The following is a 27,020-nucleotide window of genomic DNA, read 5'->3' as shown; positions in this document are numbered from 1 at the left end:
TTGCTTTCCATTCACGCCTAGCAGACCGCATGGAAATTCCGTGTTAGGCCCACAGCTGGGGCGGGCAGAGAGAAGGAGAAAAACAGGTCCCGGTGGCTTCTAAAGTTGTCTCTCGGCCTCGAGCTCGCCGGCCTGGAGAGGTCTCGAACCTGCACCCTTTCTCCCGGCTGCCTCTGCAACCCCCGCAGGCCCTCTCCAGCTGGCACGCCTCGGGGGCGCTTCGCCTCAGTTCCTCTGGTCTTTGGCTCGCAACCCGGGGGCCAGTACCTAATCCACGAGCTAAACTGGGAGCCGGGGATGGACGGGTCTTGGCTTGGCCGTCCGCCCCGCATTCACGCGCCGCTGGCTCCCCCTCTACGAAGTCAAGAAACTCTGGCACCCACAACACCCAGGCCCATGATGGCTGGGAGGGGAGGCTCGCCTTGACCGGCAGCCAGGGCCTTCGGGTCCCGGGAGAAACCAGGGCAGTTCTTCGAGGGTGGAGAAGGTGGCCGCGCGCGGAGCCGCCTCCCGCTTGCCTGGCCTTGCCCCGCCCCACCGGGGCCGAGTCCTGCGCCCCATAGGCAGGCGCGACCCTCTCCGCCTCCTCCGCCGCTCCGCTTCGCCCCGCCTCGGCTCGCTTAAAAAGTTTACTCGGGCCGTGTAGCGGGGCGAAGCGAGCCATGGCCGGCTGCGTCGGGATGCTGCGCCTCGGGAGGCTGTGCGCCGGCGGCCCGGGCGTGCTGGGGACCCGCGCCGTCCTGGCTCGGGGCTGGCGGGAAGCGAGCTCGCGAGGCGTCCGCCCTCTCAGGTACCGGGCCCCGGGAGGAGAGGGGACGGGACAGCCCCCGGAAGTGGCGGTGGGGAGGTCTGGGAGACCTGCAGAGCTTCGCTGGGGACCTATCCCACTGCGGCTGGGTGCCCGTGGCTCCCCCTCCCCAGGATGGCGTGCCCCGGGAAGCAGGCACCGCGCACTCTAGCACCTACCCGACGCGAAGGCTGGCCTGGCCTGTGCCGGCGGGTGACCGCCGTGGCCTTGGGCTGACCCCGAGTTCTGGTCCAGCACACAGAGGGCCCGGAGTGAGGGACCTTTGACGGCCTAGCCTGATGGGGAGGGGGAGGGGCAGGGGCCAAGGCCTGGGCCCTGTCCCTAGGCCACTGCTTCTGAGCTGGACCCCCTTCGGTTCGATAGAGTTGGAGATTTCCAGCCCCTGTCTGTCCCCCACCCCCGGCCCCTAAACTTGTCAGTCTCCCCTTTCTTCCTCAGCTGCTGACAGATACTGCTTTTGCTCCTTGCTACCTTCTCGCAGGCCCGTGTTCTTCTGCCCTCAGTGCGAAGGTTGGGATGGGAGCCAGCAGGCCCAGAGGATGTGTGTTCTCAGTGACTTGGCTGTGTCTGTGGTGGCTTAATAAGAAAAACTGCTTTCCTGTTGTCACCAGTCTGTTGGGAGGATCCTGTGAGACTGTAAATATGGAAGCACGATGGTGAGGCCGAGCTGGGCTCCGGCCGATGTTATCAGTGGTGGTTGTTATCTTCAGCACCCGGCAGTGGGGAGGCCTGGGCACCCCTGAGCCGGCCCTACCCTGCCACCTGCCAGGTCGTGGTAGTAAGGGTGTGGTCAGGACACCAGATGTGCAGGCCCAGGTGTGCAAAGTGGAGGAGAAGCCAGAGCAGGGCTGTGTCTGAGAGAGCTAGAGATGGTTGGAAAAAAATAAAAATTCCAAGGCAGGGAAAGTTGGAGGGAAATGCATCTTTTGGCTACAACTTCAAGTTCACATTTTAAACTTCCATTTTCATGAAAGATGGAAAGCACATAGTGCTTTAACATTGCTATGCCTAATTTTCCGGGAAACCCAGTGGCTCAACATTGGTCATGAGATGGATGAAAAGACCAGGTCCTCTCCTGGCTCTGTGGCTGACCACCTCCCTGCTCCTCCCAAGGCAAGTTCCACCCCCGCCCCCATAGTCCCCAAGCCCACCCTCTAGGCTCCTGAGTGTCCTCTCAGGCCCTAAGGACTCTAATGGAAGTGACTCCTCAAATTGCATATGTTTTGTGATGCTAAATCAGCCCCCTTCAGGCCACCGGGCAACATTCCTGACTTTTTCCTGGGACAGTGTAAACAAAGCAGGTCGCTTCCCTGCTACCAGACTGCAGCCTCTGAGAGTGGGAAGCAGCAGGCCTCAGAGAAGTTCTGTCTGTGTCCGGAAGAGACCCATATATTCAGAGAGATTAGATTTCCTGAGCATTTGGCTTAACTCCTTCCCATTTCTTCCGCTTCCTTGTGCTGGGACCCTTTCCTGCTCTCTGTGGTTTTGTCTGATTTCTCCCCTTCTTTCCCCATCAGAGACCCTCAGAAGTCTCAAAACATTCAACAGATATTCCTGATACCGTATCAAGCTCTTAGTAGGTGCTAGGAATACAGAAGCCTCAGCCCTCAAGGAGCTTTCAGGCTAGTGGAGGGGAGGGATTTGGGGTAGCGGGAGATAAATCAAGAAGTAATCACCCTTCAGTGTTCCCAGTGCCATGGAGCAGAAAGATCTTGGACTTCTGTCATCTGCACTTCCTGGTGTGATCACATACAGCACCTGCTTTGATGGTGCCCAATGCCCCAGGCCTGTGACTTATCAAGTCCCCAGGTTTGCTAAATAGAAAAGAACAATACCTTTGAACAGCTCTGGCTTTTCCATCCAGTGTCTGCATGGTTTAGGACGTGTTACCTAATCTCTGAGCCTGCGCATCCTCACCTATAGATTATCAGTCTTGCTACCTACTTCCTGGGTTGTTGGGTGGATTGACTGAGGCTTGCTCTTCTTCTCCCTAGCCTTTCCTTTGGGACAGGGCTGATCTTGGAACCTTCAAATGGTGTCTGGATAGCAATTCTGATTGATTTGTAAGTAGGAGAGATCACTCCCTAAGTGGCCTCTTCCTTGTACCTAGCTTCTTTGTCTCCCGGCCAGTTGCCAAGATGGTGGCCTTTGATGGCCACAGGTCCAGTCCTCAGACCTGCTAGACACCCCTTCTCCATCACAGGAAGGACTGTCCAGAGCCTTCTTCATGGGAGGAAAGAAGGAGCTGTCCATTGCTCCCCAGATCCTCTGAAATACCGATTCCTTTCCCTTGTTCATACACCTCCTCCCCCAAGGAAGGTTGGATGGGCTAGTCTGGGGCCTCAGGGAGATTTGGAGGAAGGAGTCCAAGGAGAAAACTCAACATCTCCCTGAAAGCTGACCTGGGACTGCCTGCAAGGCAGCTGCATCCTGGGTGTTAGGAGGACTTGGAACTGGGACAGACAGAGCAGTGGTTTAAGCCACCCAGAATTGGGTGTGGTGTTCAGAGCTGGGGTGACTCACTGCTGATGGTAGGGGCAAGGTGGCCTTCATGACCACCCTTTCGGGGGGATGGTTACCATCTGGTGGGATCAGCAACTTAAACATGCATTGAAAATGAAACACTGACCCCTTTTGGGGGGGGGGGGTGGCTTGTATTAAGCCAGGAAGTGTTTTGGGTGGAAACTATAAGTAGTTGCAAAAAAAACAGACTCTTCTCTTAACCCCCAAAGATGACTTACAAATGATTTCGTGATGGTGTACCTGCGCATTTCATCAAGGATCCCTCAGTCTAAACATAACTGTAGAAAATAAACTATAAACTTGGATGTTGCAATCAGTGAATGGTGCTCATCTGTTTAGTTAACCCTTTCCTGTTCCTGCAACTTCAGCCTAGCACACAGTAGGTATGAAAGCTACTGTGGAGGCTGCAGTGGGGGATACAAAGATGAATGAACTCACTGTCATTCAAAGAGTTTGCTGCCTGGCAGAGTTTTACAGGGGAGGACCACAGGCACACTAATTCCAGGCAGAAAGTGTGCTTACGATTAAGGATGTCAATCAAAGCAGGGAAGAATCTGATTGGTGGGAATGGGAATAGGGAAGGCTTTCTAAAGAGGCTGGGGTTTGAACCTGATGCCTGAAACCCACAGGGAGGTGGTTCTCAGCCTTCCTGAGTCTGCAGCTCTCCTAGTCTCCTGTACTTGTTCAGTCTATAGATGGAAACTTTGGAGCCAGACAGATCTGGGTTCAAATGAACCACTTTCTAGCTGGGGACTTAAGCTGAACTTTCTTTTTCTCAGGTGTAAACAGCATAGTCATGAGGTTTAAATGAAGTTACATAAGAAAACGCTTAGTATACAACCTGGCACACAAGAGATGTTCAACTCATTGCAGGGAAGAGCTATTTTCAGGTAATTACTTGTGTAGCAATGACTTTTTTGCACTCTTCTGCAATGGCTCCAGAGTCTACAGTTTAGGAACAGTGTCTGGAGAGTATGAGGGAGAGAGTACCACAAGGTAGGACTCCCTAAAGAAAGGCAGGGTTTATGTTGGGTGTTCGGATAAAGGGCTACCATTTTGTCTGATCACATGTTCCACGAGCCAACGTATGGGCGGTAATTTCATCTCTTGGGTGGGTCTTGTTAGGGGAGTGTCCTGAAAAAGGACAGGTGCTAACAATTCTGCTAGGTGCCTCTCCCTTTGGAAGTAAACAAGACTTGCTTCCAGCTTACCAGTCTTGCTTTGTGAGTCTAATTGGCATGTATTTGTTTCTCAATTTGGCAGTTAGATGATAAAAAGCAAGTCTCAGCCCTACCACTTATAACTTGATGTGACTTTAGGCAAATCCTACAACCTCTCTAGACCTTGGTTTCTTTGTGAAATAGGCTGGTTGGACAAGAGGCTCTCAATATTCTCTTCTAGCCCACATATTCTGTGATTCTGTGAGAGTGAGCACAAACATTGAGGGTTTTGCTCCTAGAAAATGTGTTGTTTAAGTTCTTGTGACAACTTGGCCAGGTTATGGTATGCTGTTGTTTGGTCAAGCAAGCACTGGCCTGGTTGTTACTGTGAGAATATTTCCTGGACTTAAATCATCAGCAAGTTGATTGCATCTATGACTGATTACATCTGCAATCAACTGAGGAGACTGCCTTCAACAATTAGAGAAGCCGCATCCAATCACTTGGAGGCTTTAGAAGGAAAAGTGATGATTTCAGCAATCAGAGAGAGAATTTCCATCTCTGCTTTAGCCAGCCAGCTTCACCTGGGGAATTCATTAAAAACCTTCATTGTCTTACAAAATTTGGACTTGCTCATTCCCACAGTTGCATGAGCCAATTCTTATAAAAATCTCAAATATTACCTATACCTTCTGTCAGTTCTATTTCCCTAGAGAACCTGGACTAACACAACAGATAAGATCTGGGCCTTGTATGTGCCATGGTGATCCCATCAAGGGGCTCGTGTCCTGTATCAGTACCCCACCTCTGACTCCTGAGTCCTCTTTCCCTGGGGCCACTGTTGCCCCGTACAGATTTCCTGAAGGAAAATGTACAACATGGATGCTTCTCTGCCCCAGGTATTTCAGGCTTTCAGAAACATTCCCTGTCTTCTTGAGAGTTTACTGGCCCCAGATAATTTCCTACATACTTTCTCTACATACACACAAACATATATACACCAGGAGTTCCACTTGAGATACTGAAAACAGAAGCTTCCGTCAATATAGAGTACCTTGTTCAAAATCTTCATCATTGTCACTCTTACCACTTGGGAGTTCTTTGTTCTCTGTGTCTACTGTAGGCTGTATGTATAACTTAAAGGAAGTATATGTGGTGGTAGGAAGATCATAGGGCTTTAAACTTAAAAAAAAAAAATTGTGGTATAATTACATACGGACTTTAAGTGAACAGTGTGATAGAATTTTAACCAATTTCCTAGTAGGCACATTAAAAAGGTAAAAAAAAAAAAAAAGGAGAAATTAATTTTAATGATATATTTTATTTAGCCTAGTAAATCTAAAATATTATCATTTCAGCATTAATCAATACTTTAAAATACTACATTGTATTAATATTTTAATATTTTAAAATTTTACACTTACATTACATCTCAGCTCAGACTAGCAACATTTCAGGTACTCTATAACCACATGTGACTGATGACTACTGTAAAAAGAGCACAACTCCAGAAAGTTCTCTTGTGCCCCTTTCATCAGTTCCCTTCCCCAACCAGAGGCAACCACTGTTCTGAACTGTCTTGTAGATTTTCAGAGTCATAGCTATTTACTCGTGTCTGGCTTCTTCCACTCAAAAATCAAGAGATGCTTTTGGGAAGAGTGGTCCCTTATCTAACCTTGCCCAAAATCACAAAAGTGCAGGTTATAACATTAAACAACTTAGTTTTCCTTGTTTACCGTGGGGAAAGGGACGTGATCTCACCTGCCCAATATATTGCCTCTTGGATGTCCCAGCAGAATAATGAGCTAAGAAATGGGGGCCCCAGAACAGGTCTTAAGGCATGTTGAGAAGCTTGTTCTAGCAGAAAATGGTGGGGACAGTGTGGCTTCCAGGCCCACTGAACAGGGCAGCCTGGGTTCATCTCATGGTCCCCAGTATTTTATAGTAGGAAGATTTTTTTTAATTAAATGTTTTATTTTGAGATACTTGTAGATTTACAAGCAGTTGAAAGAAATAATACAGAGAGATCCCATATATTCTTTTTTTTTTAATTTTTATTTTTATTCATCCGTATATGCTTTCTCCAGTTTTCCCCAATGATAACATCTTGCAAAACTGTAGAACAATATCATAGCCTGGATATTGAGATTGATACAGTCAAGATACAGAACATTTCCATCACCACAGGGATCCTTCATGTTTCCCTTTTATAGCTGCACCCACTTTCCTCCCACACCCACCTCCTCCTTTTCCCCCTGACAACCACCAGTCTATTATCTGTTCTTCGTTTCTATGATTTGGCATTTCAAGAATATTTTACAAATGTAATCATACAGTATTAAGCCTTTTGGGGCTGGCTTTGTTCACTCAGCATGATTCTCTGGAGATTCATCCAGGTGTTGCATGTATCCAGTAGTTTGGTCTTTTTTATTGCTAAATAGTATTCCAAGGTTTGAATGTACCACAGTTAGTTTAACCATTCACCCTTTGAAGGACATCTGGGTTATTTCCAGTTTTTGCCTGTTGTGAATAAAGCTGCTGTAAACATTTGTGTACAGGTTTTTGTGTGAACATCGGTCTTCATTTTTCTGGAATAAATGCTCAAGAGTGCCATTGCTGGCTCAGATGGTAGTTGCGTGCATAGCTTTTAAAGAAATTGCAAACTATTTTCTAGAATGACTACCATTTTGCATTCCCACCAGCAATACACGAGCCATCCAGTTTCTTGTCATCCTTGCCAGCTTTGGTGATGTCACTGTTTTTTTTATTTTTGCATAAAATAGTGTTATTTCTTTGCAGTTTTAATCTGCATTTTGCTAATGGTTAACGATGTGGAACATCTTTTCATGAACTTACTTTCCATCTGTCTATCCTCTTTGGTAAAATCATCTCTTCATGTCTTTTGCCCATTTTCTAGTTGGATTACTTTTTTTTTTTTCTTTTTTTACTGTTGAGTTTTCAGAGTTCTGTGTATACTCTAAATTAGACCTTTGTCATATATGTGGTTTGCACATGTATGTGGTTTGCAAATAATTTTCTCCCACTCTGTAGCTTGTCTTTTCATCCTCCATTTAACAGGGTATTTCATAGAGTAAAAGGTTTTAATTTTGCTGAAGTCCAATTTATCAACATTTCCTTTTATGGATTGTGCTTGCTCTCAAGTCTGAGACTCCTGCCTGGTCATAAATCTTGAACATTTTCTCCTGTGTTTTTCTTTAAATGTTTTACAGTTTTATGTTTGACATTTATGTCCATGATCCATTTTAAGGTGTGAGACTTAGATCGAAGTCCATTTTTTTGCTGAGGACTTTTTTTTTTTAACTGTAAATATTATTGAGATCTATTCACACACCATGGAATTCATCCAAAGTATACAATCAGTGTCTCACAGTATCATCACCTAGTTGTGCAGTCATCATCATAATTTTAGAACATTTTTATTACTCCAAAAAGAAAATTAACAAATAGACATAAAAACAAGAAAACCCAAAACACCCCATACCCTTTATCCTTCCCTATTATTAACCCCTAGTATTGGTGTGGTACATTTGTTACTGTTGATGAAAGAATATTAAGTCATTATTGTTAACTATAGTCCATAGTTTGCAGTAGGCACTTTTCCCCCTATGTACCACTCTATTATTAACTCTTTGTACAAGTGACACATATCTGTACTAGTTCATGAATTAACTTTTTTACCTTTGTAGTGTTAAACATAAACTTTGTCCACCACAAGGTTCACTGTGTTGTATAATCCCATATTTTAACCTCCAGCTTTCCTTCTGGTGACAAACATGACTCTAAACAACCCCTTTCAACCACATTCACTGAGGACCTTTTTTAAACCTGATAGTTATTCTTGTGCTTTTAATGGCCATCAATTAAGAAAATGGCCAGTGGTGCTTTTAAAGTAATTTGGATTTTGTTTGTCACCCCAGCACTTTTGTGTTCCTGAACAATAGTTGCATACTGTAGCTAGTACATGTCACCCATCTGTGCAAGCATATAAAAATCATAAATTTATTTCAGGATGAAGACAGCTATTTCAGGTTCTAACTCAGTAAGTCAAAATCATCCCCTCCTACCCTAGCATCGACCATGTCTACCCCCAGGTCACGATGCAACTAGCAGGTCAACCATTAAACCTCGATGGTATCTCTGTGCAAATTAGGAAGAGGCACCCTCCTGAAAGGATGCAGCCCCGTGGCACATGGTTTGGTGAGTGGCACGTGTGTGGGTTAGAAGAATGGTGTGTTGGGATAATGAATCTTGGGGTGGGGGGTGCAGGGTGGATGGGGAGGAGAGCCTACCTCCCATCCTCCATGGGCCAGGAGATGCCTTGGCCCATTTAGCCAGAACTGTGTTTCACACAAGTGTGAGTGTGTAGACTGAGGACTGAGGCTGGCCTATGAGCGCAAGCCAGTGTATTGTGTCATTTGGTCTGTTTTTAAATTTAAATTTAAATTTGTTAAAGCATGGAAAACGCCTAGAATCATGACATACAACTAATAAGTGCTCTTAATTTTGCTGATTTTTTTGATCCATAAATAATACATATTATGATTTTATAATTTTAGCAAAAATGGTATCACATGCACTTCCTTTTTTTTACTCAACAATATGTGTTTCTGAGATCTATTCCTGTTGATACCTATAGATCTAGGTTATTAATTTTGCCTATGTCCATTGTATGACTGTATCTCTAGCAGCAGAATTGCTGAGTTGAAGAGTTAACATTTTCAGCTTTTCTAGAGATTGCCCTGAAGAGGCTTTGCCTGGTCACCATTTGGCCACATCCCTGCCAACACTTCGTATTGCCAGATTTAGTGTTTGCCAATCTGGTGGGGGCAAAAAGGCACTTCATTGTGGTTTTGTTGCATTTCCCTGATTACCAGTGAGATTGGGCATCTTTTGAAATGTTTGTTGTTGATGTCTTCTGTGAATACCTTGCTCAAATTCTTTGTTCCTTTACTGTATTAAATTGCCCTCTTTTTACTGATTTGTGGGTTGTGCTTTTTAATACAGGCTAGATACTAATTCTTGTCTCATATATAAAATGAAATTTATAAACCCAGGCACTTGCTTGTCTTTCAGCTTTGTGAGTGGTTTATGTTTTTCTTAGGTCTTGGGACCGGCCTTGCATCACATGTCTGGGTGTGGCAGGGGAGAAGGAGGGGGTGTGGCACAAGCGGGGTGTATAGTTCATGACTTTGAACAAACATAAGACAGTGCTTTCTGTTTTGTTTCTAAAGCCTTCTTGCTGGTGGTAGACATCGGCATCATCTCCCGGGAAGCAGTGGATCAGCCTCAGCTGGGGGATGTCCCTGTAGTTTCGTGGGTCTCCCATGACTGGTCCCTGTTCCGAGAGCCCACTACCCTCCATCCCCCAGCGGCTTCTGAAAGGACCAAGAGGCCTTGCCCAGGACCTGAGGCAACCCCAGTGTCCTGCAGGGGCAGGGTCCACCTGCCAGCCTCTGGCCTGGGTTCCAAGAGCCACCACCCTTGCGGGATCTGTGACACGAGGGAAAACAAACAGCTTCTTCCCAGGTAGACTGTCAACTGCAGACCTGTGTGCTGGGGCGTCTACACCTATCTGACCCTCCCTTCCCCAGGTGGCTCCCCCGGTGTCTCCTCAGGGCCCTTCTCTGTCTGTGGTCCGACCTGACCCCGTCAGAACCCTGCAATCCTTTGTGGCCATAGTGGCCTCTACCCTCTGACTTTTCGGCAGTGTCATCGGCCCTGGACTGTCATGGACTGCCACGGCTGTTTCCTGGGTTCCATCTGGAGGCCCCTGACCTGGCCAGAGCTTGTCCTCTCTGTTCAGGTTCTGCTCGAAGGCTGAGCTGGGCTGGGGTACAGGCTTCCCGGCTGGTGCAAGCAGGGGGCAGCACAGTTAGGAGGCAAAACCACTGTGGTTGATGCCTGGGGAGGTGAATGAGAACGTAAGAACAGGGCAGTCGGAGCAGAGGCAGAGGACAGGATGACTCAGATGCCACAAATAAATGATGGAAAAGGGCTGTGTGTGCTTGAGGGCTACGGGGTGGGAGGTGGAGGTGGGGGGAGCTGCTAAACAGACACCCCCCACCCCAGGAGGGGTTCTCCTTGTGCCTGGGCACTCAGGGCCTTATCTGCCTGCAGGTTTGCTGCTCCAGCCCACACAGGGTCCACAGAAGAGTGTAAAGAGTGCCACTCTCTGAAAGGGGCCCAGGTTTGCCACCGACTAGAGTTGAGACCTTAAGAAAGTGACCTTAAGAGAATGAACCTCTTAATGTTGCTGTTTCTTCATCCATGCAAAGGAAGACCCAGGAGCCTGGGAGTGAAGTGAGGATGGTTGTGAAGCCCTTCTAAAGCCTTCAGGCTCTGCAGAGATTGATTTTGCGTTGTTTGGAGGCCTGAGGAAGGCTTGGGCATCTGTCCACCAGTGCTTTCCCACTGTGGCCTTGGGCGCCAGATAGCCCTGGGTTTGGATCCCAGCTGGCTGCTTCCGGGCTCTGTGGCTTTCGGGGCGGAGCTACATTTCTTTGAGCCTTATTCCCTTGTCTGTAAAATGGTCACACGCCTTGGGGCATGAAGATCACAGGTGACCCTGTATATGTTCCTGCTGTGTTTAGAAGAGAGCTGGCTTGGGGACTCAGTAATGTCAGCTCACGTTATTCTGAAATGTGCTTTTTAATCTAAATATTCAGGCATTTTCCGTATTATTACTAATAGAATGTCTTCATTTTTTCATGGCATAGTATCCATTGTATACTATGATTTAGTTTTCTAATCCTTTAGTCATAGAAATCAAGTTTTCTCAATTCTTTACTAAGTAGGGATTAATGTCCTTATTCACACCATTAGGCATTTTGTTAGTTTTTTGTTGTTCTTGTTTGTGTTTTAGGATAGATTCCTAAAAGTAGAATTGCCAGCCCAAAGGGTATGCATGTTTAAATTATTAATAGATATTACAAAATCAGAAGGAATCCAGATTTATGGGGTCTGAAATTTACCCAATTATGGGTGTCCTCTTTATGAAAAAGAATATAAAGTTACAAACAACAAATTTAGTGCAAATCAAATACTAATTTAGAGTAAGAAAGAATTTGCTATGAACTGTTAGAGACTTGAAGACTAAGGTCTTTTTTTTTTTTTTTTTTTTTTTAAATGAGTTGTCTTTAACCAAAAATTGTGATGTGTAAACACTTCTTGATTTGCAACCAGCCTCCCCACTCCAACTCCCAGCACTCTGGGGCCCAGCGTCTAGTGAGGGATCTTGAAGTGTCAGCTTCATTATCTTCATGGCTTCTACATTTAATTGCCCCCTAAAAAGCTTGTACCAATTTATACTCTGGCCTATTTCTCTACACTCTTGACACCATTCTGTATTATGACTTTTTCTTGTTTTTATGCTGAAATTAATAGTAATTTATTAATCTTCTCTAGTTGGGGAGATTTATTTAGTCAACACTGAGTGCAGCTTTATAATCCGTGTGCTTTAGCTGTCTACCAAGTCACCCCTCTCCTTATTTTAGAATAAATTCTTTTAATGACTGCAGGAATCCAAGACTAAAACAGACTGGCTCTGGTTGCAAGCAAATTCTTTCATTTAGCTGAAACTACCTTCTAGTGCTGCCTATGAGTACTCTGACAAGAATACCTATCATGCAATTTAGAAATTAAACGCAAACTGTGCTAGAAAGACAGCAATTTTTGGCTTGGGCAGAGAATTAGTGATTTGTTATGTCTTCCCATCTAGTGAGTTTTCATTTATTACATTATAGACAGATTGAAATTACTTTCAGTGTGTGTGTGTGTATATATATATACACACATATATATACTCAGTATATATATTATCTATTTAAATGTATATGTGTATGTGTGTATATGATTATTTTTGGAATAGCATATTTTTGGGTCTGGTGGTATAATCTAGATTAAAAGGCTGAGTTGGAAATATCAACTTCTGAAGGGTCAGAGAGTGAGTCTCCCTCTGCCTGTCTCCAAATACACACACATATACATCCTTTCTGCCATCATTTGAAAATAACTGGCCCACATCATGATGATACCAATATTTTTCATCCTTGCTATCCTCTTGGGCTACAAACAGCTCCTTGTTGTTTTGCTTTGATTTGTGACATGGACATCTTCTCCTGTGCTTACTGGCCGTTTGTCCTTCTACGATGACTGGCAGATTTGGTCATTGCTGTATTCTGTATGTTTTTTTGGTGTATTTCAGTGGAAAGCTGGTTGTAACCAGATGATGAGGCTGTTTTAATCAACCTTATTGCAACATCTTGAATAAGCCACTCAACTTCTCTGCTTCAGTATTCTCCTTATAGAACAGGGATAAAAGCACTTGTCTCCCATGAGTTACTGGCACAATTAATGTGAGAAAACCCTTATGACAGCACGACAGAGGATGTGCTCAATGTTCCTTTTCTCCCTTCTGTTCATATACCCTGCAGGAGATTTACCCATTTCTGCCCTGCCCCACTGAGGGTACCTATCCTTTTCATGAAGCAGAACCGCTACACTTCCAGCTTGTCATTAAAAGTCTCTACAGACATTTCTGGAAATTATATTTTAAGGTGGATAATCTTCAGATGGATTCTAGTTTCTCTCTGGAGCAGTATTCCAGGTGGGGGTTGCCTCTGGACCAAAGCTTCACATCCAGGAAGCCCTATGCTAAACAATAAGCAATCTGTCACAGGTGCTGTGTGCTCCTGAACATGGGGAACCGGCATCCTTGTGCGGAGCTGGTTGGTTGGGCTAATTAATAGTCACAGCATGACAAGAAGTGTACTTCGAGCACCTAAACTACTTCATCCTTTGTCTTAACTCTCCGAAAGGACAATCCCACTGCTTTCAAAGTTGGGATTATTTATTTTCTTGGATAATAACTAAAACAGAGAGCACAAACAGATGTGTTTGCTTGGTCTGCCCAGCATGTTTATTAAAATTTGTAAGTCTGTACATATGTTTGTGTATATTTTGCACAGAAGTGATACATGCTATCTCTTCTGGCAGTATGGTATATAGATAGTATACTCCATCCCTAAATTTAGTTTATTAATTATGATTATATCAACACTAGTTTAAATCCTAGAAGTTTTTTATAAAGTGTACAATTCAGTGGTTTTTAGTATACTCATAGACATGTGCAACCTTCATCACAGTCAGTTTTAGAACATTTTCATCACCACAAAGAGATACCCTCTATTGTTTAGCTATCACCCTTCTATCCTCTCATACCCTCCGGCCTTTAGCAAACCACTAATCTACTTTCTGTCTCTATAAAATTGCCTATGCTGGACATTTCATATAAATGGAATCATATAATGTGTGGTCTTTTGTGACTGGCTTCTTTCACTTAGCATAATGTTTCAAGGTTCATCCGTGTTGTAGCAGTTGTCAGTACTTCATTCCTTTTTATGGCCAAATAATAGTCAATTCTTGGTATAAACCACAATTTGTTTATTGTTCCAACCCAGCTTAGCCTCAGGATCACAGAACACACCAGGCACGGAGGTAGACGTAAGTTTAATAGGACTTACCGACAGGAAATATGGTTTGTTCCCCAGTGGCAGCTGGCCAGGAAAGATGGAAATTGGCGCTCCACAAAAGCAGGGAGTCCAGGGAATGGTGTATAAGGGTTAGGGCAAAGACATTCCATAGGATTTAAGAACAGAAATTCATCAGGGTCTTGTGACACAAGGGTGTGGAGCTTTTTTATCAACAGTGATCTGGGGAGGGAAATTTCGGTGCTTTGTTTACAATACATTTTTCCTCCCCTGGCTTAACTGTCTGTCCAGGTCAAGTAGGAGCTATGGAGGGGAGGGGGCTGGGCCCTAGGTCCTCACATTTATGCATTCATCCATTGATGGACGTTTGGTTTGCTTCCACCTTTTGACTATTTTGAATAGTGTTGCTATGAACATTCATGTACAGATTTTTGTTTGAATTATCTGTTTTCGATTCTTGTGGAAATATACCTAGGAGTGGAATTGCTGGGTCACGAGATAATTCTATGTCTAACTTATTTGAAGGACCATCGAACTGTTTTCCACCACAGCTGCACCATTTTACATTCCCACCAGCAATGTATGAAGGTTCCAATTTCTTTACATCTTTGTCAGTATTTATTTTCCATTTCTTTGATTATAGCCATCTTTGTGGTGTGAATCTGTATTTCATTGTGGTCTAGATTTGCATTTCCCTTCTGACTAATGATGTTGAGCATCTTTTCATGTGCTTATTGGCCATCTGTATATCTTCTTTGGGAAAATGTCTATTCAAGCCCTTTGCCCATTTTTGACTTGGATCTTTATGCACATTAATTATAATTCATTCATTTAGTCATTCAACTGAGCTCCCCTTATGTTCCAGCCAATCCTGCACTGGGAATAAGGCAGTGAACACATTAGTTGATAACACTGAAAAATCAGGAGCATTCTTTAAAAAACAAAACAAAACAAAACAGGAAACTCCATGCTTCCTGATTTATAAATCAAATCTGGCAGTAGATCTGGGACCCAATTCTCACATGTCAACTCTCTGAGGGCGTCTTTAGGTGGGGCCGTACTGGCTGATTTACTTAGCAGCAATCCCATCTAGCCCCTGAGGGCCTTGGGTTTATCATACCCAAGCTGAATGCCTCGCTAAGTATTTATTTTGGTTCTTTGAGTTGGGAGAAATTGGGACTGAAGGCTCTCCTCTAGCTCTTTAAGTTTCCTATATCCATACTTTAAAAAAAAAGAAAAAAAAAACAACAAAAATAAACTATTCCCAAAATCAAATGTCTTCATTATCTTTTTCAGGTTATAAAAGGTATCTATGCCTCTTTGTTTAAGAAAAAAAGAAGTGCCCGCCCTTTTTGCCCAGGCATTTGGGTGTGTGAGGTGGAGGAGGGAAAACGATTAGTTCTGTTTGCTCTTGGATTTTCGAAATGATGGGCGGTTCTTATGTTTATGGGTAAATTATGTTGGTAAGAGCTTCTAGAACTCTCTTAACTCCTTGGAGATGCCGCCTGTCCTGTTCCACCTCCACCCTGCCCTACCGCAGCTCCAGTTTCTTGAGACTGGTTGGCAGAAATCGTGGGAAAAATAGTTAAGGTTAGGCGATCTGTGATGATTAGATGGGAATAAATCCAAAGCCAGAAAGAACAAGAATTGACCTTATCCACTCCCTTGCGCAAGGATCCGGGGCTAGGTGTGTGCAGGCAGAGCTGTGATGCTGAGGCAAGCTCCACTTCCCGCCTAGCCGATGGCAGGCAGCTGGGTCATTTGGCTTCTTTGCACTTCAGCTTTGTCACCTGTAGAATGGGAGTTCATCATACCCACCTGTATTTTTAAGGATTAGGTTTGTCTGTAATAAAAACAATTAAGGTGGCTTAAAGGTGACGGATGTTTTTCTGTCTGGGAGATAGCCCATCTGTGGCTGGGGTGGCACATCTGTGCTCAGGCTCCAAGCTCCTTCTGTCTTATTGCTCTGTGGCACCAAGGTTGCCACGTGGTCCATTCTTTCCTGCCACAGGCAGCACTCCTTCCAGGGAGGAAGAAGAAGGAGAATATGCCCCTTGCCTTTAAGGGTTCTTCTCAAAAACTGCACATACTACCTCTCCTTAAATCCCTTTGGCCAGAACTTCACCATATGGCCACCCCAACTGCCGGAGAAGCTTGGAAAGGTAGTTGCACCACCCATCACGGCTGCTGTGAGGATAAAGGAGACAACATGTGGCATTTAAACAGGATTTTTTCCCCCACATGAGTCATCCTATTGGTTTACTACTGTGTGGTCTGAAAACATGGTGAGTGACTGGAAAGCCAAGTTCCAGATCCAGTGTGGCTCTGGCCATTGCGAGAATGGAAGGAAGCCTGTTGTGGGGTAGAACTGCCTTTCAATGCTTTGTCGACAATGAAACCAGAAAAGTGGCTGAGATTTGCACTTTGCCACCTCTTAATCCAGGTGTCTGGCCATGGGAGGTGGCCTGCCAGGCCTTCCAGAGCACTGGTTATTCAGGAATGTGCGTGGAGTAGGATTCATTCATTATAAGTAACAGAAACAAACAACTCAAACTGGCTTAAATTTAAAGAGGTTATTCATTGGCTTTTGAAAGTGCAAAGTCCAGGAGTAGAAAGACTCAAGATTAAGTCTGGGAGGCGGGGCAAGATGGTGGCATAGAGAGGCATGGAATTTAGTTAGTCCTCTAGAGCAACTAGTAAATAGCCAGGGACAACTAGTAAATAGTCTGGAATAATTGTTGGGGGGACATCCGTGACTGTTCACACATTATATGCCAGTTAGGAAAGGGTGGAACGGCTGAGATCACAGCATAAAGTAAGTAAAAACTGCGGACCTGCGCACCCCCACCCGGCACAGCAGGCCGAGCTGCAAAACTTCTGCTGTGGGAGAAAAATGCAGTCCCTGCCAGGAGCAGGGAGGGGTGGCTCAGCCAAGCTCCAATTGAGGTTTTAATTTAACAAATTTGGACTATTGAATACAATGTACAAGCACAGATAGGCCCTGAGCAAACAGGAATCTGTGGTTCCTCCTGGCAGAGAGGAGGCAGGGGTGGAGGAAAAAAATTAATTAATTAATTAATTAAAAAATATATATATATGTATATATATATAAACAGAGGCTTTTGGAGACAGCTGAGCTCAGAGTGCTAGAGAACAGCTGTGTCCCCAAAAAAAGGGACATAGGGAATTGGGTACAAACTCTGGTCAACGGGTAAAACTGAGGGGCTGGAGACTGGCTCTGAAAAGGGGCTTTTGCTCTTTTTCCATTTTTTTTTCTCTCATTCTAAGCAGCTCATTAGAGAAAGCCCCAGGCATTATCAGTTGTCAGCTGCTGACCCAGGCAAGGGTGGAGTTAAGAGAGTCAGAGAGACAAAGGAGGAATTCAAGTGTAGAAGAGAACTCCCTAGGGAAAGGGGGGCAGGGCCCAGCTCAGTGTGGGCCCTCCCTCTGGGAACTCAGACCCCAGAGCCTGTGGGGAGAACAAACAAACTTAAGCTTGGCTTCCAACACCCTCAACCCCTGGCCAGGACTGGGTCCATTGTGAATTAAAGGGACTGCACCTCTTTATGCTGGTGGGGAGCTGCAGGCTGGTAAGTGCCATCTGCTGGACAGGATAGGAAAAGCACTGAGTCTAGAGGCCTCATGGGAAAGTCGGACAACCTGCTCCCATCCTTCCTCCTGAGACCTGGGCCTGTCTGGTCTGGGAAAACCTGATTGGGGTAATCAAGGAAACCAGACGCCTAGACAACAAAAGATTTCAAGTCACCTTAGGAAAAACAAAGATATGGCTCAGTCAAAGAAACAAACTTACACTTCAACTGAGATACAGGAATTGAAACAACTAATTATTAATCAAACAAATCTCTAAATCAATCCAAAAATCAAATCAACAAGTTGTGAAGATATGACAAAAGAGATGAAGGATATAAAGGAGACATTGGGCAAACAGGAGGAAGAAATTGAAAGTGTGAAAAAACAATTGGCAGAACTTATGGGAATGAAAGGCACAATACAAGAGATGAAAAACACAATGGAGACATACAACAACAGATCTCAGGAGGCAGAAGAAAAGATTTGTGAACCAGAGCCAGGATATCTGAAATCCTACACACAAAAGAGCAGATAGGGAAAAGAATAGAAAAATAAGAGCAACATCTTAGAGAATTGAATGACAACATGAAGTGCGTGCATGTACATGTCACGAGTGTCCCAGAAGGGGAAGAGAAGGGAAAAGCAGCAGAAACAATAATGGAGGAAATAATCACTGAAAATTTCTCATCTCTTATGAAAGACATAAAATCACAGATCCAAGAAGCACAGCATACGCAAACAGAATAGATCCAAATAGATCTACGTAATAATCATATTATCAAATGTCAAAGACAAAGAGAGAATTCTGAAAGCAGCAAGAGAAAAGTGATCCATCACATTCCAGGGAAACTTGATAAGACTATATGTGGATTTCTCAGTAGAAACCATGGAGGCGAGAAGGCAGTGGTATGATATATTTAAGATACTGAAGGAGAGGAACTAGCAACCAACAATTCTATATCCAGCGAAGCTGTCCTTCAAAAATCACAGAGAGTTTAAAATATTCTCAGACAGGTAGACACTGAGAGAGTTTGTGAGCAAGATACCTGCTCTACAGGAAATACTAAAGGGAGCACTACAGACAGATAGGAAAAGACAGGAGAGAGAGGTTTGGAGCACAATATTGAGTGATGTTAACACAATAATGTAAGTACACTGAACAAAAAGGACTGTGAGTAAGGTTGAGGGAGGAAGGTTAGGGGCAGGAAGGAAGACAGGGGAAGGATAGAAGATAAATACGGGCCTGTATAACTTAGTGAAACCTAGAGTGGTCAACGATTGTAATTAAATGTACAAATATGTTTCTACATGAGGGAGAACAAATGAATGTCAACTTTGCAAGGTGTTAAAAATGGGGTGGTATTGGAGAAAAACACAATCAATGCAAACTAAAGTTTCTAGTTAACGGTAACATTATAATATGCTTCCACTAATTGTAACAAAGGCAATATGCCAAAGTTAAATGTCACTAAGGGAGGGGTATGGAGATTCTTGGTGTTGGTGTTGTTGTCTGACTTTTTTATTGTATTTTATTTTAATTTTATTTTTTCTTTTGTTGCTTTTTAGCTGTCACTTTTTTCTTTCTTTTTCTTTTTACTTTTTTTGTCTCTTCCTCTTTCTTTGTGGAAGAAATGGAAATGTCCTTATATAGATAGTGTTGGTGAGTGCATAACTATATGATTATATAGGGAACTATTAATGTTTACTTAGGATGTAATGTATGGTGTGAATAAAACTGTCTAAAAAACAAACAGAGGGATACAAGTGCTGGAGAAAATGTGGAGAAAGGGATGTACCTAATCACCATTGGTGGAAAAGTAGAATGGTGCAGCCCGTCTGGAGGGCAGTGTGGTGGTTCCCCAGGAAGTTAAGCATGGGGTTGCCATATGGTCCTGCAACTTGGTTATTGGGTATATACTTGGAAGAACTGAAAAGAAGGACATGAAGGGACATTTGCACAGTGGGGTTTGTGGTGTCAGTACTCACTATTTGCAGTGGATGGAGGAGACCTAAGGGTACTTCGATTGATGAATGGGATGGCGATCTGTGAATGGAATATTGAACTGCTCCAAGAAGGAGTGAAGTTGTGAGGTGAACAGACATTGAGGACAGTATGTTGAGTGAAATAAACCAGAAATGAAAAGAAAAATATTATAATGCCTCATTAATATGGACTAAATATAATGTGCAAACTCTGAGAATTGAGTCTGAGAGCTTAGGTTATCAGGAGAAGGCTTATTGTAAAGGTTCCTAGATTGTAAGCTCTTATGGCAGTTACATCTATCCCTAAGATGTAATGGTTATTTCTAAAACCTGAGACACTGAGATCTTTGTGTATAACCTGATCGGTCTCTGGAACTTTGGGTATCTGTGTGACACCTGAGACTCAGAGCCAGAGTCTGGCAGCTATTAATGTCAGCATTACCCCATACAGCAAATGTTGAAGAGTCTGAAAAAAGAGATCAGACTTCAATTAGAGATATGAACAAAATGGACTTGGTTATGACTAAGGTAAATCAGACTGAAGGGTAAAGGATGATAATGACAACGTTTTTGAAGCTTCACATCTGTGTGGGACCAAAGGAAGAGATGTTTATTAGGTGCAGGATCTGTAGTTTTTGTAACACATTATATAAGTTGACTTGTATGGTCAGTTTATTCAGACAACATAATTACATGGAGTGTTGTTAGGGAGTGGGGTCTGATTGGTTTATGCAGGTTAGTGTGACGCCTCAATACATCCCAGAACAATTCTGGCAAAGAATGTATTTGCAAAGCCCACTTGAGATGTATTTGCAAAGCCCCATTGAGATACTATGGGAAAATGTGGAAATATTAAATTTCCCCACCTGGGAAATTAATGATATTCTCACAAGCATTGGGGTCTACCAAATTAGAAGGCCAAGCCCTTGACCTTGGGGCTTGCCCTTATGAAGTTTGTCACTACAAGGGAGAGGCTAAGCCTACTTAAAATGGTGCCTAAGAGTCACCCTCAGAGAACCTCTTTTGTTGCTCAGATATGGTCTCTCTCAAAGCCAACTCTGCAGGTAAACTTCCTGCCCTCCCTGCTACGTGGGATGCAACTCCCAGGGGTGTGGAACTCCCTAGCAACATGGGACATGACTCACGGTGATGAGCTTGCCCCTGGCATTGTGTGACTGAGAAAGACTTCTTGGACTAAAAAGGGGAAGCAAAATGAAACAAAGTTTCAGTGGCTGAGAGATCTCAGAGTTGAGAGGTCATTCTGAAAGTTATTCTTATGCATTATATAGACATCCCTTTTTAGTTTTTAGTGTAATGGAATAGCTAGAAGGAAATCCTGAAATCTTGAACTCCAACCCAGTAGCCTTGATTCTTTTTTTTTTTATCTTCATTTTATTGAGATATATTCATATACCATGCAGTCATACAAAACAAATCGTACTTTCGATTGTTTACAGTACCATTACATAGTTGTACATTCATCACCTAAATCAATCCCTGACACCTTCATTAGCACACACACAAAAATAACAAGAATAATAATTAGAGTGAAAAAGAGCAATTGAAGTAAAAAAGAACACTGGGTACCTTTGTCTGTTTGTTTCCTTCCCCTATTTTTCTGCTCATCCATCCATAAACTAGACAAAGTGAAGTGTGGTCCTTATGGCTTTCCCAATCCCATTGTCACCCCTCATAAGCTACATTTTTATACAACTGTCTTCGAGATTCATGGGTTCTGGGTTGTAGTTTGATAGTTTCAGGTATCCACCACCAGCTACCCCAATTCTTTAGAACCTAAAAAGGGTTGTCTAAAGTGTGCGTAAGAGTGCCCACCAGAGTGACCTCTCGGCTCCTTTTGGAATCTCTCTGCCACTGAAGCTTATTTCATTTCCTTTCACATCCCCCTTTTGGTCAAGAAGATGTTCTCCGTCCCACGATGCTGGGTCTACATTCCTCCCCGGGAGTCATATTCCACGTTGCCAGGGAGATTCACTCCCCTGGGTGTCTGATCCCCCGTAGGGGGGAGGGCAGTGATTTCACCTTTCAAGTTGGCTTAGCCAGAGAGAGAGGGCCACATCTGAGCAACAAAGAGGCATTTGGGAGGAGGCTCTTAGGCACAACCATAGGGAGGCCTAGCCTCTCCTTTGCAGCAACCGTCTTCCCAAGGGTAAAACTTATGGTAGAGGGCTCAACCCATCCAACCACCAGTCCTCTCTGTCTGTGGTCATGTTAGCAACCATCAAGGTGGGGTAGGCTAATACCCCTGCATTCTCCACAGGCTCCTCAAGGGGGCACTACATCTTTTTTTTCCTTGTTTTTCTTTTTTTTTTTTTTAACTTTCCCTTCTTTTTTAAATCAACTGTATGAAAAAAAAGTTAAAAAGAAAACAAACATACAATAAAAGAACATTTCAAAGAGACCATAACAAGGGAGTAAGAAAAAGACAACTAACCTAAGATAACTGCTTAACTTCCAACATGTTCCTACTTTACCCCAAGAAAGTTACCTAATATAGCAACATTTCTGTGAACTTGTTCCTACTATATCCATCAGAAATTAACAGACCATAGTCATTCCTGGGCATCCCCAGAACGTTAAATAGCCTATCTGTTCTTCTTGAATTATTGTTCCCCCTTCCTTAATTGGTCTCTACTGCTAGTTCCCCTACATTCTACATTATAAACTATTTGTTTTACATTTTTCAAAGTTCACATTAGTGGTAGCATATAATATTTCTCTTTTTGTGCCTGGGTTATTTCGCTCAGCATTATGTCTTCAAGGTTCATCCATGTTGTCATATGTTTCACGAGATCGTTCCTTCTTACTGCCACGTAGTATTCCATCATGTGTATATACCACATTTTATTTATCCACTCATCTGTTGAAGGACATTTGGGTTGTTTCCATCTCTTGGCAATTGTGAATAATGCTGCTATGAACATTGGCGTGCAGATATCTGTTCGTGTCACTGCTTTCCGATCTTCCGGGTATATACCGAGAAGTGCAATCGCTGGATCGAATGGTAACTTTATATCTAGTTTTCTAAGGAACTGCCAGACTGACTTCCAAAGTGGCTGAACCATTATACAGTCCCACCAACAATGAATAAGAGTTCCAATTTCTCCACATCCCCTCCAGCATTTGTAGTTTCCTGTTTGTTTAATGGCAGCCATTCTAACCGGTGTTAGATGGTATCTCATTGTGGTCTTAATTTGCATCTCTCTAATAGCTAGTGAAGCTGAACATTTTTTCATGTGTTTCTTGGCCATTTGTATTTCCTCTTCAGAGAACTGTCTTTTCATATCTTTTGCCCATTTTATAATTGGGCCGTCTGTACTATTGTCATTGAGTTGTAGGATTTCTTTATATATGCAAGATATCAGTCTTTTGTCAGATACATGGTTTCCAAAAATTTTTTCCCATTGAGTTGGCTGCCTCTTTACCTTTTTGAGAAATTCCTTTGAGGTGCAGAAACTTCTAAGCTTGAGGAGTTCCCATTTATCTATTTTCTCTTTTGTTGCTTGTGCTTTGGGTGTAAAGTCTAGGAAGTGGCCGCCTAATACAAGGTCTTGAAGATGTTTTCCTACATTATCTTCTAGGAGTTTTATGGTACTTTCTTTTATATTGAGATCTTTGGTCCATTTTGAGTTAATTTTTGTGTAGGGGGTGAGGTAGGGGTCCTCTTTCATTCTTTTGGATATGGATATCCAACTCTCCCAGCCCCATTTGTTGAAAAGACCATTATGACTCAGTTCAGTGACTTTGGGGGCCTTATCAAAGATCAGTCGGCCATAGATCTGAGGGTCTATCTCTGAATTCTCAATTCGATTCCATTGATCTATATGTCTATCTTTGTGCCAGTACCATGCTGTTTTGGCAACTGTGGCTTTATAATAAGCTTCAAAGTCAGGGAGTGTAAGTCCTCCCACTTCGTTTTTCTTTTTTAGAGTGTCTTTAGCAATTCGAGGCATCTTCCCTTTCCAAATAAATTTGATAACTAGCTTTTCCAAGTCTGCAAAGTAGGTTGTTGGAATTTTGATTGGGATTGCATTGAATCTGTAGATGAGTTTGGGTAGAATTGACATCTTAATGACATTTAGCCTTCCTATCCATGAACATGGAATATTTTTCCATCTTTTAAGGTCTCCTTCTATTTCTTTTAGTAGAGTTATATAGTTTTCTTTGCATAGGTCTTTTAGCCTTGATTCTTAAAGATGATTGTGTAACTATATAGCTTCCACTGTGTGACTGTGAGATTATGAAAACTTTGGCTCCCACTCTCTTTACACAGTGTACGGACAGATGAATAGAAAAATGCGGACAAAAAGTAAATGAATAATAGGGAGGGATGGAGGGGTGGGATGTTTTGGGTGTTCTTTTCCACTTTAACTTTTATTTTTATTCTTTTTTGTGTGTGGTAATGAAAATGTTCAAAAATTGAATGTGTAATGAAAGCACAACTATATAATGAAGCTGTGTACAATTGATTGCACACTGGGGATGATTGTATGCATGTGAATATATCTCAATAAAATTGAATTTAAAAAAAGATTAAGTCTGTCCCATCTCTTCTCTCTGCTTTCACCTGTGTTGGCTTCTTTCTTAAGCAGGTTTTCTCTACATGCCTGCTCTGGCAAATACCACTTCAGCAAACCCAAGGAAAAGAGCATGCTTGTTTCCCAGTGAGCAAAACTGAATACTCTACAGTGTGCCTGGGAGGTAGGGGTTTGGGGCTCAATCTCTCTTGAGGGGTGTCATGGTGATTGTTCTAGTTTGCTAAGGCTGCTGGAATGCAAAACACCAGAAACGGATTGGCTTTTAAAAAGGGGGTTTATTTGGTTACACAGTTACAGTCTTAAGACCATAAAGTGTCCAAGGTAAGTCATCAACAAATGGGTACCTTCACTGGAGGATGGCCAGTGGTGTCCGGAAAACCTCTGTTAGCTGGGAAGGCACGTGGCTGGCGTCTGCTCCAAGTTCTGGTTTCAAAATGGCTTTCTTCCAGGATGTTCCTCTCTAGGCTGCAGTTCCTCAAAAATGTCACTCTTAGTTGCGCTTGGGATATTTGTCCTCTCTCAGCTTCTCCTGAGCAAGAGTCTGCTTTCAACGGCCGTCTTCAAACTGTCTCTCATCTGTAGCTCCTGTGCTTTCTTCAAAGTGTCCCTCTTGGCTGTAGCTCCTCTTCAAAACATCACTCACAGCTGCAATGAGTTCCCTCTGCCTGTCAGCTCATTTATATGGCTCCACTGATCAAGGCCCACCCTAAATGGATGAGGCCCTGCTTCCATAGAAGTATCTCATCAGAGTTATCACCTACAGTTGGGTGGAGCACATTTCCATGCAAATCTAATCAGCACCAAAAGGTCTGCCCCACAAGACTGCATCAAAAAATACGGCTTTTTCTGGGGGACATAATACATTCAAACTGGCACAGTGATCATCTGGAACTATCTCTGCAGTTCTTTAGGTCTGTCAGCCTATGGATGGTGCATGGGGAGCTGGCAGGACAGAGAGTCAAGCAGTTCTTGGTTTCTGCCCCATCAGGCCTAAGGGAACCCTCTGGCTTAGGTCAGTGGCTCCCTCCAACTCTTTGAGACACTCCCCAGGAAACTCTGACATAGCTCTTCATTTGAGAATAATCACTGATCCTGTCCCTGCACTTGTAGATGGAATCCTGTGTCTTAATTTGGATTCCCTCCTGAGCACAAGGACTTGGGTGCAGGTAGTTTATTTGGTAGGTGATTCCAGGAAGTGGGAGTGAGGGCGTAGGGAGAGTGAGACCTGGAGGAAGAGAAGACAACATGTGATGTGTTGCCGAGGTCCTGGGCCTGGGCAGCAAGGGCTTTATTCCACCAGGACCTCGAAAGTTACAGACACCTCCCATGCTCTGGAGTCTTAACTCAGAACAGCCCTTCACCATCAGCCCCTAGCTCGACAGACCGTCCAGGGGGATTGCAGTGGTCTCCCTTCCCATTTACAGGGGACCCCTTCCCTGTACACCTTGTTCTTCTCAGAAATTCTCCCCCCACGAGGCATAAGCAGTCCATCAACAAGAGCTATACATTGTGTGCCCATTTGGATCTATTATGTCCCCCAAACACCATGTTCTTTAATGCAATCTTGTGAGGGCAGAGGTATTAGTGTTGATTACATTGGAATCCTTGGATTAGGTTGTTTCCACGGAGATGTGACCCACCCCACTGTTGGTAATACCTTTGATTAGATTATTTCTATGGAGGTGTGGCCCTGCCCATTCAGCATGGGTCTTGATTAGTTTACTGGAGCCCTATAAAAGCTCACAAGAAGGACCTCAGAGCAGCTGCAGCTTAGAGAGACATTTTGGAGAACATCATTTTGAAACGCAACCTAGGAGCAAGCAGATGCCAGCTACATGCCTTCCCAGCTAACAGAGGTTTCCCAGATGCCATCAGTGTTGTGCCAGTTTGAATGTACTATGTCCCCCCAAACGCCATTATCTTTGATGTAATCTTGTGTGGGTGGACCTATCAGTGTTAATTAGATTGTAATTCTTTGTGCCCCACCCAACTGTGGGTGATGACTCTGACTGGATAATTTCCATGGAGGTGTTGGCCCACCCATTCAGGGTGGGTCTGAATTAAATTACTGGAGCACCATATGAGATCAGACAGAAGGAGCAATCTGGTACAGCCTAGAGGGACATTTTGAAGAAAGCACAGGAGCTGCAGATGAGAGACAGTTTGAAGACGGCCGTTGAAAGCAGACTCTTGCTCAGGAGAAGCTGAGAGAGGACAAATATCCCAACTAAGAGTGACATTTTTGAGGAACTGCAGCCTAGAGAGGAACATCCTGGGAGAAAGCCATTTTGAAACCAGAACTTTGGAGCAGACGCCAGCCACGTGCCTTCCCAGCTAACAAGAGTTTTTCCGGACACCATTGCCCATCCTCCAGTGAAGGTACCTGATTGTTGTGTTACCTTGGACACTTTATGGCCTTAAGACTGTAACTGTGTAACCAAATAAACCCCCTTTTATAAAAGCCGATCCATCTCTGGTGTTTTGCATTCCGGCAGCATTAGCAAACTAGAACAAGTGTTCTTCAGTGAAGGTACCCTACTGTTGATGCCTTTGTGTGGACGTTTGCATGGCCATAAGACTGTAACTTTGTAACCAAATAACCCCCTTTATAAAAGCCAATCCATTTCTGGTATTTTGCATAACGGCAGCATTAGCAAACCAGAACACTGGCTGCAGAATGGGCTGCCAAGTGCCCCACTCCTAGTTAATCCTCAGGGGTCATGAGCAGCTTCAACCCCTCCTCTCCAGAAACTCTGATCCACCCCATCTCCAGGAACCACTGCTCATTTAACCTAGGGTTTGCTGAACATTTGGGGGATCCAAACTACAAAGCTGACTTCCTAGCCTTATCCCAGGAGGTTCTTTTCCCCAAGCTGTGCCCACCTCCCCG

At 43.8% G+C, this 27,020-nt stretch overlaps 1 protein-coding gene across 2 annotated transcripts in view; it reads left to right on the top strand.

Annotated features, from left to right (window-relative positions):
- Positions 1-615: 615 nt before the first annotated feature.
- ACSF2 (acyl-CoA synthetase family member 2) overlaps positions 616-27,020 on the top strand; it is a 44,203-nt gene continuing 17,798 nt past the window's right edge. The window contains exon 1 of one of the 2 annotated variants that reach the window (XM_037809120.1): positions 616-790. In XM_037809120.1, the coding sequence (XP_037665048.1) occupies positions 663-790 (128 nt within the window). In that variant the 5' untranslated portion in view covers positions 616-662. The remainder of the gene's footprint in view (positions 791-27,020) is intronic. The other variant, XM_037809119.1, reaches the window with a different exon arrangement.

The sequence above is a fragment of the Choloepus didactylus genome, chromosome 18, assembly GCF_015220235.1.
Source record: "Choloepus didactylus isolate mChoDid1 chromosome 18, mChoDid1.pri, whole genome shotgun sequence".
NCBI lineage: Eukaryota > Metazoa > Chordata > Mammalia > Pilosa > Megalonychidae > Choloepus > Choloepus didactylus.
The sequence above is the reverse complement of the archived record's forward strand: the minus strand, read 5'-3'. Positions and strand labels throughout refer to the sequence as shown.